Source organism: Garra rufa, chromosome 25, assembly GCF_049309525.1.
Source record: "Garra rufa chromosome 25, GarRuf1.0, whole genome shotgun sequence".
In the NCBI taxonomy this organism is placed as follows: domain Eukaryota; kingdom Metazoa; phylum Chordata; class Actinopteri; order Cypriniformes; family Cyprinidae; genus Garra; species Garra rufa.
This window is the reverse complement of record NC_133385.1, coordinates 11,247,856-11,260,582: the sequence shown is the minus strand read 5'-3', so window position 1 is coordinate 11,260,582 and position 12,727 is coordinate 11,247,856. Positions and strand designations below refer to the sequence as shown.

General features: G+C 26.9%; 1 protein-coding gene across 2 annotated transcripts; it reads left to right on the top strand.

Moving 5' to 3' along the window:
- The first annotated feature begins 1,511 nt into the window (after positions 1 to 1,511).
- Positions 1,512 to 11,243, top strand: tph1a (tryptophan hydroxylase 1 (tryptophan 5-monooxygenase) a). Of its 2 annotated transcripts, none has more exons than XM_073831473.1 (11): positions 1,512 to 1,656; positions 4,970 to 5,107; positions 5,187 to 5,370; positions 5,448 to 5,548; positions 5,631 to 5,698; positions 7,424 to 7,620; positions 7,706 to 7,841; positions 9,659 to 9,785; positions 9,888 to 9,983; positions 10,073 to 10,206; positions 10,303 to 11,242. In XM_073831473.1, exons 1-11 carry the CDS (start codon positions 1,561 to 1,563, stop codon positions 10,475 to 10,477), a joined length of 1,452 nt encoding a protein of 483 aa, XP_073687574.1. In that variant the 5' UTR covers positions 1,512 to 1,560; the 3' UTR covers positions 10,478 to 11,242. The 2 variants fall into 2 exon arrangements, with proteins under 2 accessions (XP_073687574.1, XP_073687575.1); XM_073831474.1 differs by lacking the exon at positions 1,512 to 1,656 and adding an exon at positions 2,141 to 2,267 and having other exon boundaries at positions 10,303 to 11,243.
- The last annotated feature ends 1,484 nt before the right edge of the window (positions 11,244 to 12,727 follow it).

The following is a 12,727-nucleotide window of genomic DNA, read 5'->3' as shown; positions in this document are numbered from 1 at the left end:
CACTAACAGCACATAACTATATCTCGAGTCACTGTACAAGACAACTTTTTGAAAATGCTTGTTGACTGTTGTACATTTTAAAACTAATTATTTCTATGTTTAAAATATTTATTAAATAGTTCAATGTTAATTAAAAATGACTTCATGATTTATTTATGAGGTCTAAATGTTAAAATATATATATATATATATGTGTGTATATATACACTTAAATTTTTTTTAATGTTTTTAAAGTCTCTTATGCTCATGAAAGTTCCATTTATTTGATTAAAATATTTTCAAAAGCAGTAATATTATGACATTTTATTTCAATTTAAAATAATGCTTTTTTTTTGTTAATATAGTTTCAAATATAATTTATTTCTGTGATGTGAAGCTGAATTTTTATCAGCCACTACTCTAGTCTTCAGGGTCACACGATCCTTCAGAAATCATTCTAATGTGATTTTTTTATCAATATTAAAAACAGTTTTTGCTGCTTAATACTTTTTTGGAACCTGTGATACTTTTTCAGGATTCTTTGATGAATAAAAAGTAAAAAAGAACAGCATTTATTTAAAGTAGGAATCTTTTCCAACAATATAAATCCTTAAGATCACTTTTTATTAATTTAACACATCCTTGTTGAATAAAAGTATTAATTTCTTTCAAACAAAGAAAGAAAGAAAATAGTACTGACCCTACATTTTGAACAGTAATGTATATTGTTAAAAAAGCTTTCTATTTTAAGTAAATGCTGTTTTTGAAACATTTTATTCATCAAAATCCTGAAAAAAAGTATCACAGGCTCAAAATAATATTAAGCAGCATAACTGTTTCCAATATCGATAACTGATAATAAATTAGCATGTTAGAATGATTTCTAAAGGATCATGTGACATTGAAGACTGACGTAATGATGCTGAAAATTCAGCGTTGCATCACAGAAATAAATTCTATTTTAACGTATATTAAAATAGAAAACCACTATTTTAAATTGCAATAATATTTCACAATATTACACATTTTTCTGCATTTTTAATCAAATAAACAGCCTTGATGAGCATAAGAACCTTCTTTAAATAAAAAACATTAAAAATCTTACTGATCCCAAACTTTTTGTAGTGCACCTGTAAAATGACTAGCTTATGCTCTTATAATATTAGTTTTTTTTATGTTCAGACAGATTTCAGGCAAGACTTTTTGCCGTCCTGTGGGCGTTTTTGTTCATAACTCCTGCCAGTGACGCGGCTCTCCTCACACACAGTTTTTTTTTTGTGTGTGTGTGTGTGTGTGTGTGTGTGTGTGTGTGTGTGTGTGTGTGTGTGTGTGTGTGTGTGTGTGTGTGCAGAATGTCAAAGAGAATATGAAAAGGTATGTCTCTCATATGAATATCCCCATGACGTAAGAAGCAGCTCATTTTCCATTTGCTGTCAGGACGAGGATTTACTCACCACCCCTCCTCCCTCTCTTCAGGACCTCATAAATAGCAAAGCGCACAGTCTCATTGTATTACAACAATTGTAGCACATACAGCTAAAAGACTGACAAACTCATTTAATAATAATAAGAAACATCAGCATGTACTCAACTAAAAGCGAGGGACCGCGCAGAGGACGATCTTTTGACTCCATGAACCTTGGTCTGACGTTGGAAGAGAAGCAACTTAACAATGAGGTACGCATTTTTTTTTTTTTTCAATTAACTCTATCATTTGAAACATTTTTGGACTTCTTTGGTCAATCTGCATACATTTTATAATTATATTATCTTTAATAATTGTCACTAAGGTGCGAGTTTAGGTTTTCAACAGGTGGAGTTGAATATAAAACTAAAGTTTCTAAACAAAAAAAATGATCTTATTTAGGGTTTATAATGCCAAATGTGGATTTCCAGGAAGTATAGATAGTTGACAGATACCGTGGTGCACCGCTATCCAAGTGCGCAAATGCTCTCTATTCAGTTTTACGCGCTTGACAGCTTGCACCAAATCTAAAGATGCATCAAAATAAGTGCACTTAACAGAGATGTGTGTGGAAGAGTGATTAATTGCAGCCTAATCCCAGAGTTAGATTAAAACAAGTGGGCGCTAATAATAGGCTTCCTCGCTCTCCAAATGAGATTGTTTTAAGACGGCAGACACTGGCCCGTCTTTGTTAAAGCGAGACGTGAATCGCAGTACTCTGAACCCTGCCACGGTCAACTGACTAATGCTGTCGGGAATCCTGCTGTCGGGAAGACGAGGACAGGGACGATTACTCTCCCACATGCGTGATAAAAGAAGCATGGTCAGTAGACAAAAAGCTTCGTTTGAGGGTTGATTATTTTGCGGTTTTTAAATTAAATTAAATTATTAATTAATAATTATTATATGGCTTGATTTTAAATAAAATGCAATGCATGTTTAATGTAGGAAATTTTAAGATTATTTTATTATAAATAATTAATTTATACTATATTTATACAATTTCATGCTAAATATTTGTTTAAAGACTATTAAAGATTTTTTTATTTGCATTTTTGTATGAATTACTAGTAGCTGATGTTCATTCTCTCAGTAGATTTTAAGGGGTGCAAAATGAACTAAATTAAATAAAAATCTTACTTGGCTCGATATTACAAAAATATATGTAAAAATGTTTTAATATGTCTGCATGTATGTACTTTATATATATGTATTTATATTTTTCACCAAACATAATTATTGGTGAATCTAATCCCATGTCTGCAACCTTGGGACATGGCTCGAGGAGCGTCCCTCTGCTGGCGCTTATGTTAAGCAGGTCATGATGACTGTCGCTGTCCATGGTGCTGAACTGACGCAGGAACCAGCACCTTTAATCGGATGACCTGTTCACAACTGGAGTTTGTTCGTTTAGGATTATTTAAAAACAAATCCATCAGTGACCGATAATAAGTAAAACTTAAAAAAATTAGAAAACTACAGTCTGTTAAAATGACTACAATTAAAACCTGAGGTTAATTGCTGCCTCAAAAAATTCTAGGTAAATGCATGTTTTGATCACTTTGATTTTTTAGTTCTAATAGAGTTAAAAATGATAATAAAGTAAAAATGAGCACAAATTACAGAATTGATAGTATTTATAGTTATAATATAATACATGCAGGGCCTATAAATTCTTAGTATGGCCCTCACTATAATAATAATTTGAAGTAATGGACATTCTCTCACTGGATTTTGAGGGGGGAATATAATATAATAATTAAATTAAATTAAATAAAAAACAAATAAATTATTCAATATTAAATGCCAATATTATTTATGCAATATTACATGTATGTATGTATGTTTATATTTATTTATTTGTTTTTTCAGCAATATTTATTGCCAATTAACTTAATACTAAAGATTTTTTAATCTTTTGGCAGTTTGGTTTAGAGGGATGGCCATTCTCTCAGTAGATTTTGAGGCGAAAAAATGAAATAAAATGATTCAATATTAAATTCCAATATTATTTATACAATATTACATGTATGTATGTATGTATGTAAGCAAGCATGTATTTATTTTGTAATTTGTTTGTTTACTTTTTTTTAGCAATATTTAATGCCAATTAACTTTTTTTTCTTAAAATTTTCTGGACATCTTTTGGCAGTTTGGTTTGAAGGGATGGCCATTCTCTCAGTAGAATTTCAGGGAAATAAAATAAAATAAAATAAAATGATTCAATATTAAATGCCAATATTACATTTATGTATGTATGTATTTATTTTGTTATTTGTTTGTTTACTTTTTTTAGCAATATTTAATGCCAATTAACTTAATACTAAAGATTTTCTGGACATCTTTTGGCAGTTAGGTTTGGAGTGATGCCCATTCTCTCATAGTCAGTAGATTTTGAAATTAAAATAAAATAAAATAAAATATTATTTCTACAATATTACATTGATTTATTTATTTATTTATTCATTTATTTATTTCACAATATGTAATGCAAATGAACCTAATACTAAAGATCTTTTGGGAGTTTGATTTGGAGTGATGGCCATTCTCTCATGGTCAGTATTTTGAGGGAAAAGCAATTAAAGTATATTAAATTAAATTCTTATATTTTCAATATTAAATGACAATATTATGTATATATTACATAGAGATATATTTCATTATTTATTTATTTGACAATATTTTATGCTAATTAACTTAATACTAGATTTTATTTTCTTAGACATTCTTTTGGCATTTTTCTTCCATGGTCAGTAGATTTTGAGGAAAGCAAAAGCAAAAGCAAAAGCAAAAGCAATAAAACAAAACAAAATTAAATAAAATAAAATAAAATAAAATTAAATTAAATTAATATATTTACTGTTTATTTATTTATTTAACAATATTTAATGCTAATTAAGTTAATAATATAATATTGCATAAAGATGTTAAAATCGCAATAATTCATTTACTGTTATCTTACTTACTTAATACTATTTAATGCTAATGAATCTAATACTAAAGATTTTCTGGACATAAAGGAGTAAAGGAGTGATAGTCATTCTCTCATGGTTAGTATATTTTGATAAATGCAAAAGTTAAAATATAATTTAATCAGATAAATGCATAAGATTAAATATAATTAAATTGTATTTAATATATATTTAAATATATTCTATAAGATAAATATATCAATGTATATATCTTAAAAGTTTTTGCACTCTTAACAGGAAAGCTCAAAACCTTCAGACAAATAAAAAGAAAGTTGTATGCGTGGCCTTCAGTGATTAAGTGTTGTTTACCACAGTCTTTAATCCACATGATCTGACTGAGCCATGAGCGCATGACTTAGGGTTGGATTTAAAGTGGGCTGATGTTGTTGATGCGCCACATAAAAATCAAGTCAAAATGTAAAAATGTCAATCAAAAAATGAAAAAAACAAAATCCTCTCCATCATTTTTACTAATTCTACCTGATCTAATCCATAAAATCAGGTCACCGAATCACATTTATTTATGTTTTGTGCTTTTATTCATGTTTTACAGATGAACAAATCTGCTTTTCCAAAGATCGAGGAGAATAAAGACAACAAAACCGCCTCTACAGAAAGGGGTCGGGCTGCTGTTGTGTTCTCTTTGAAGAATGAAGTCGGTGGGCTTGTCAAGGCACTAAAACTTTTCCAGGTGAATAGCAGATTGTTTTTTTGTTGGGGTTTCTTGCATGTTTCAATATTCCTAAATTAACCATCATATAAATCAACAGGAAAACCACGTCAACCTCGTGCACATCGAATCCAGGAAATCCAAAAGGCGCAACTCAGAGTTCGAGATCTTCGTGGACTGCGACAGCAACCGCGAACAGCTGCACGAGATCATTCAGCTGCTGAGGAAACACGTGAACGTGCTCGAGATGGATGCGCCCGACAACCGCCTGCCTGAAGAAAGCGGTATGACTTAATAACAATAACAGATAGATATTTAAATGACTATACAAATACTCAATTCTTAAATACTTCTTGAACAGAGATGGAGAATGTGCCGTGGTTCCCGAAGAAGATTTCAGATCTGGATAAATGTGCGAACCGTGTGCTGATGTATGGATCAGACCTGGATGCGGATCATCCAGTAAGCGCCAACGTTTAATATCGATTTATATCACCAGTATCATGGCATCATGTCGCTCACTGTTATAATTCTGTTCTGACAGGGATTCAAGGACAATGTCTATCGCAAAAGGAGAAAGTATTTTGCAGACTTGGCTATGAACTACAAACAGTAAGTTTTTAAATGTGCTTTAACATATACACTAGTAGTCAAAAGTTTTTGAACAGTAAGATGTTTTATGCTTTTTAAAGCTTGCACTTATTTGACCCAAAGTATAGCAAAAACAGTCAAATATTGAAATATTTTTACTATTTAAATACTGTTTATTATTTGGATATATTTTAAAATTTAATTCCTGTGAATTAAAAAAAATAATTGTTAGCACCATTACTCGAGTCACATGATTTTCTGCTCAAAAAAATATTTAGTATTTTAATTATGTTGAAAACAGCTGAGTAGAATTTTTTCAGGTTTCTTTGATGAATAAAAAAATCTAAAGATTAGCATTTATTTGAAATAAAACGCTTTTGTAACATTATACACTATACCTTTTTTTACACTATATTTTTTAGGATTGTTCTAAATGTTGTTTTATAAAATTATATTAAAGAATATACAGATTATTAAAGATCTTTTGCCATTTTCGTATGAATAGTCATAGCCAGTAGATTTTAAGGGATGAAAAAGCAATTAAATTAAATTAAATTAAAATTAAAAATTAAATTAAATTAAATTAAATTAAATTATTGAGAATTCATATGTCTCAATATTAAATGCAAATATTATTTCTACAATATTACATACAGATATAAAATTACTTTTAATGTATTTATTGTTATATTATTTATTTATATATTTAAATAAATATACAATTTAATGCTAATTAATTCAATATTAACGATTTTTTTTTATCTTTTGGCATTTTGGTTTGAACAAATTAAGTGCACATATTATTTCTACAATATTACATATAGATATGTATTGACTGATTGATGATTGATTGTTTTTTTTTATTTAACAATATTTTATTACCAGTAAAGGAGTGATTCTTAAATCAAATTAAAACAATGCATTTATTGTTATATATATATATATATTTTTTTTTTAATAAATATACTATTTAATGCTAATTAATGTAATATTAAAGACTATCTGGACATCTTTTAGCATTTTGGTCAGTAAATTCTGATAAATGCGAACGCATTACATTTAATAAAATAATATAAAATAAAAATAAAAATGTATTTTTAAAATTTTTCTATAAGATAAATGTATTGATTGATATATCTGAAGGGTTTTTGCACTCTTAGCATGAAAGTTTTGCTAATTAATTTAATATTAACGGTTTTCTGGACATCTTTTGGCATTTTGGTTTGAACTCTATTGCCAGTATTGATTTTGATGAATTAAATTAAATTAAATTAAATTAAATTAAATTAAATTAAATTAAATTAAATTAAATTAAATTAAATTAAATTAAATTAAATTAAATTAAATTAAATTCTTATAATGTTTTTGCACTCTTAGCATGAACATTTATTTTTTTGGGCTAAAGAAATTATAGAAATTTATACTTTTATTTAGCATTTGCTTTAAATTGATCAAACATGATGATAAAGACATGTATAATGTTACAAAGGATTTCTATTTCAGATAAATGCTGTTCTTCTGAACTTTCTATTCATCTAAGAAACCTGAAAAATTATCTTTTTTTAATATTTCACAATATTACTGTTTTTGCTGTACTTTGGATCAAATAAATGCAGGCTTGTTGAGCAGAAGATCTTCTTTAAAAAACATTAAAAATCATACTGTTCAAAAACTTTTGACTTGTAGTGTACATTTAATAAAACAAACTTGTGTTCAGGTGTAATTCAATTTTGCCTCTTCCATCAGTGGAGATCCCATTCCCCGTATTGAGTTCACAGAGGAGGAGGTGAAAACATGGGGAGTGGTGTTTAGGGAGCTGAATAAACTCTACCCCACACACGCTTGCCGCGAGTACCTGAAGAACCTGCCACTGCTCATCAAACACTGTGACGTTCGCGAGGACAACATCCCACAGCTGGAGGACGTCTCGCGCTTCCTCAAAGGTGAGAGAAACGGATGTCAGGTAAAGGGTTTGTTCAGGATTTATAGACTACTTTATTTATAACTTTGTTTTGTTAACTGTTTCAGAGCGCACTGGCTTCACCATCAGGCCTGTGGCTGGGTATCTCTCCCCACGAGACTTTTTGGCAGGTCTGGCCTTTCGTGTGTTTCACTGCACTCAGTATGTCCGACACAGCTCAGACCCACTCTACACACCCGAGCCGTGAGTACTTACAATCGAATATATATTATATATATATTAGCAAACCTATGATATAAATACATGCAGGCCTATTAATGATGCTGTTTGTATGACTGTCACTCTAATACATTTGCAAAAAAATATATTTTACATTAAATTATATATATAAAATTTTTTTTGAATTTGTATATACACACACTATATAAAATATATATTTTTCTTTTACATTTAATGTGTGTATATGTGTGTGTGTGTATGTGTGTGTGTGTGTGTGTGTGTGTGTGTGTGTGTGTGTGTGTGTGTGTGTATATATATATATATATATATATATATATCTATTTAATAACATTATTAAAAATAAATATGAATATAAATAAAATAGATTTGTCTATTTTGTATTTTTATCTATAAAATAAAATTCATTAAAAAGTATAAAAAGAAATACAATTTTCCTATATATATATATATATATATATATATATATATATATATATATATATATATATATATATATATATATACACACATTGTTTGGTGTATTTATATTTATCAAATATTTATATAAATATTATATTTATATTATTTACATATTATGACTTTTTTGTACATATATTAATAATATATATATATATATATAATATATATATATATATATATATATATATATATATATAATATTAATTAAAAGTAAATGTTAATATAAATAATATACATGTTATTTGTCTATGTTGTATATTTATCTATAAAATAAATTCTCAAAAAATACAAAAAGAAATTAAAATGATCTAATTTTAAATTATCTCTAATATATATATATATATATATTTTAAGTGATATATACAAACGTATTTTATAACTTATATATTTTATATTTAAATTTATTATATACACATTGTACTATATAAATATTTACATCAAAAGATTATTTAGATATTTAGATATTATTACATTTTTTGTACATATACTAATTTATGTTTGTATTTATGTAAATGCATATAAAATCCATTTTTATATTAAATGTTTTTTCTTTTTCTATATATCTTATGTTATATACCTTTTTGTATATCTTTATGTAAAAAATAAAAAAATAATAAAGAAATATGTATCATTACTTATTATATATATATATATATAAAATGTATTAATTAATTATATATACATATGTGATTGCGCATATATATATATATATATATATATATATATATATATATATATATATATATATATATATATAAATGTATTTATGTATATGCATCTAAAATACACATTTTCTGTATATCTTTATGCATAAAAATAATTCAAAAATAAATATATATTACCTATTTGCCCATATATAGTTAAATTACATATATATATATATATATATATATATATATATATATATATATATATATATACTTAATAAATATAATATTTGAATAAAAATCATTTTTACATGATATATAATTTTTTTTATTATTATGATTTTTATAATAAAAAAGTGTATATAACAAATATATAAAAACATTTAATATAAAAATATATTTTTATGCATACACATTAATACAAAAATATTATTTTATAAAAATATATAATTCTAATATATATAATATAATATATAAATCATTGCATAAATTAATTTCTTGATTAATTTATTGTATACATAGTTTTTTATTAAAAAAATTATTTAATTACTTATTAATCAATTACACAATTACACAATTCCATTTAGTTCACCTTAATACAATTATATTTTATAGTAGATATGCTATAGACTTTATCTTTGATAGCAAAACTGTACTGGTTTAGAAATTGTTACTCAAAGCAGGTGATCATGTGAACACATCTATCTGTTTTAGAGACACATGTCACGAGCTGCTTGGACATGTCCCACTTTTGGCTGAGCCCAGCTTTGCTCAGTTCAGTCAGGAGATTGGTCTCGCGTCACTGGGAGCATCAGATGACTCTGTACAAAAACTCGCCACTGTAAGTAACCCCAGGCCTTTAGCTTTAACCTTTAGGTGAGAGCCATTTTGACGTGAACATACTACAAACACATAAATATTAACAATTCCATTCACGTTTCAGTGTTATTTCTTCACTGTGGAGTTTGGCCTCTGCAAGCAAGAAGGGAAACTGAGAGCCTATGGGGCCGGTCTGCTATCCTCCATCAGCGAGCTGAAGGTAATAAACCACAAAAGCTTTCTCCACCTGATGCATGATGCATGTTTTTCACCTTATAAATAGAGACGAACTGTTTCTTTTTCATCCAGCATGCACTCTCCGGAAATGCCAGGATCTTGCCCTTTGACCCCAATGTGACAAGCAAACAGGAGTGCATCATCACCACCTTTCAGGACGTCTACTTTGTTTCGGACACCTTTGAGGAAGCAAAAGTCAAAATGAGGTGTGTAGGCAATAGAAAACGAAACTTTTATAGTGAATGCAATAATATGAGTGTATAGTACTATAGTCTTCATTTAAATCTGAATTTATTTTTTAGGGAGTTTGCAAAGACCATCAAGCGGCCATTCTCAGTGCGCTACAATCCGTACACACAGAGCGTAGACGTCCTGAAGGACACAACCAGCATTAACAACGTGGTGGAAGAACTAAGACATGAGTTGGACATCATTGGAGATGCACTAAGCAGGCTAAACAAACAGTTGGGAGTCTGAAAAACTAAAAATGACCAACAAATCATCCATGTACTAGTTTATTTGTTTTGTCACAGTACTTCACTCTCCAAATCATACATGGCATCAATGTCATGATGTTCCGTACCCACCAAACAAAGTCAAATCTATGTCTGTTTATATAATTAGTTTGACTTTTAACTCGCAAGTGGAGTTATCTTTGATTTCTACTTGATAAGGTGGTATATATGCAAGGTGACCACAATGGTTTTGGTTAAATTCAGGATACGCATGTGACCGTGCAAAGTTGATGTCTGCTAATTGGTGGTTTCAGTTTGCATTCATGTAATTTGTCTCAAATTGGCACCTTATGTTTATTTATTCAGAAATACTGTCCAAATAGATCTTTTAGTACATAAACAGTTTTGAGAGTCTATGAAATCTTTAGTATATACAGTGTATGATATGTGTTATTGTTTCTTTATTTAAAACGGATGTCTACGTGAAGTAGGACCTGGAATAATCTGTATTTATTAAAATGCATGTAAATATTGCATTGGACATGAAAGAATATTTTTACAAATGCTTAGCGTCTCTATGTAACGTTAATACGTTTGAAACTCTGAACGAAGTATGCCTGTCAGTTCAAGTTAAAGCTGTAGAGAAATGTATTGCTTGAGATATATGAGGTATTAAAGAGTTCATATGCTTATAATAAAATTAATATTTGTTTTTCTACTTTAAATGCCCTCTACTGTACAGTTTCGTCTTTTCTTCTTTCGAGTTTCGGCTCAAAGGCCGAGTCTTATTCAAATCTTAAGACATTATTTGTCATATCAGACACATAAATGTATGAAAGTAAAATCTATTAATACTATAACTCTATGAATTTAAGTATAAGTACCTAATAAACAGATGGAAAACGGCTCCAGTAGTATCTATAAACGTTTTTTAAAAACACATTAGCTTGTGATCTCAAACAGCTGTGATTGGTTTATCCTGATAGCGCTGAGAAAAGAAACGAATACCACGTGACCGTCTAGGTATTACCTATTATATTTTTGTTTTTAATTTTCTTGTTTTGAATGATTGTCCTTTCTGATTTTTGTTTGTGACTTGCGTTTTACATATAAAAAGATAAAATAAATTTCAAATACATACAATTAGTTTTATAATTAAAATTACGTTTTAAAATCGCATAGAATTCTATTTTATATATTTTTTTATTTAATATTGTAATTATTTTATTTAATAATTTGTCTTAATATGTTTGTATGTATGTTTAAAATACTGAAAATAAATATTTTTATATCAAGCATTAAAAAAATAATATAATTGTATTGCTAATTATTAGATTTTTAATATCATAACATTTATTTATTTGTTTTAGTACGTATATATGTATATTAGGTTTAAATACTGAAAATAAATTTAGTTTTCATATCAAGTATAAAAAATAATATTATAATTTTATCTTTAGTTATTTTTAATTTTAATATCATAATATTTAATTATTTCTTATAGTACGTTTATATGTACATTTGTTTTAAATACTAAAAAAAAAATATAGTTTGATATCAAGTATAAAAAAGAACTGTATAATTTTATCTTTACTTATTATAATTTTAATATCATAATATTTAACGAATTGTTTTAGTATGTATATATGTATCTTTGTTTAAAATACTGAAAATAAATTTAGTTTTTATATCAGGTATAAAAAATAATATTTTAATTTTATCTCTAAGTATTATAATTTTAATATCCTAATATTTAATTAATTGTTTTAGTACGTATATATGTATCTTTGTTATAAATACTGAAAATAAGTTTCGTTTTTATACCAAATATAAAAATAATTTTATCTTTAATTATTATTATTTTAATATTATAATATTTAATTATTTGTTTTAGTACGTATATATGTATCTTTTTTAAATACTGAAATTAAGTTTGTTTATATATCAAGTATAAAAAATAATATTATAATTTTATCTTTAATTATTAGAATTTCCTATCATAATATTTAATTAGTTGTTTTAGTACATATATATGAATCTTTGTTTTAAATACTGAAAATAAATGTTTTTATATCAAGTATAAAAAATAATACTATAATTTAGTACGTATACATGTATCTTTGTTTTACATACTGAAAATAAATTTTGTTTTTATATCAAGTATAAAAAATAATACTATAATTTAGTACGTATGTATCTTTGTTTTAAATACTGAAAATAAGTTTTGTTTTTATATCAAGTATAAAAAAATAACATAATTTTATCTTTAATT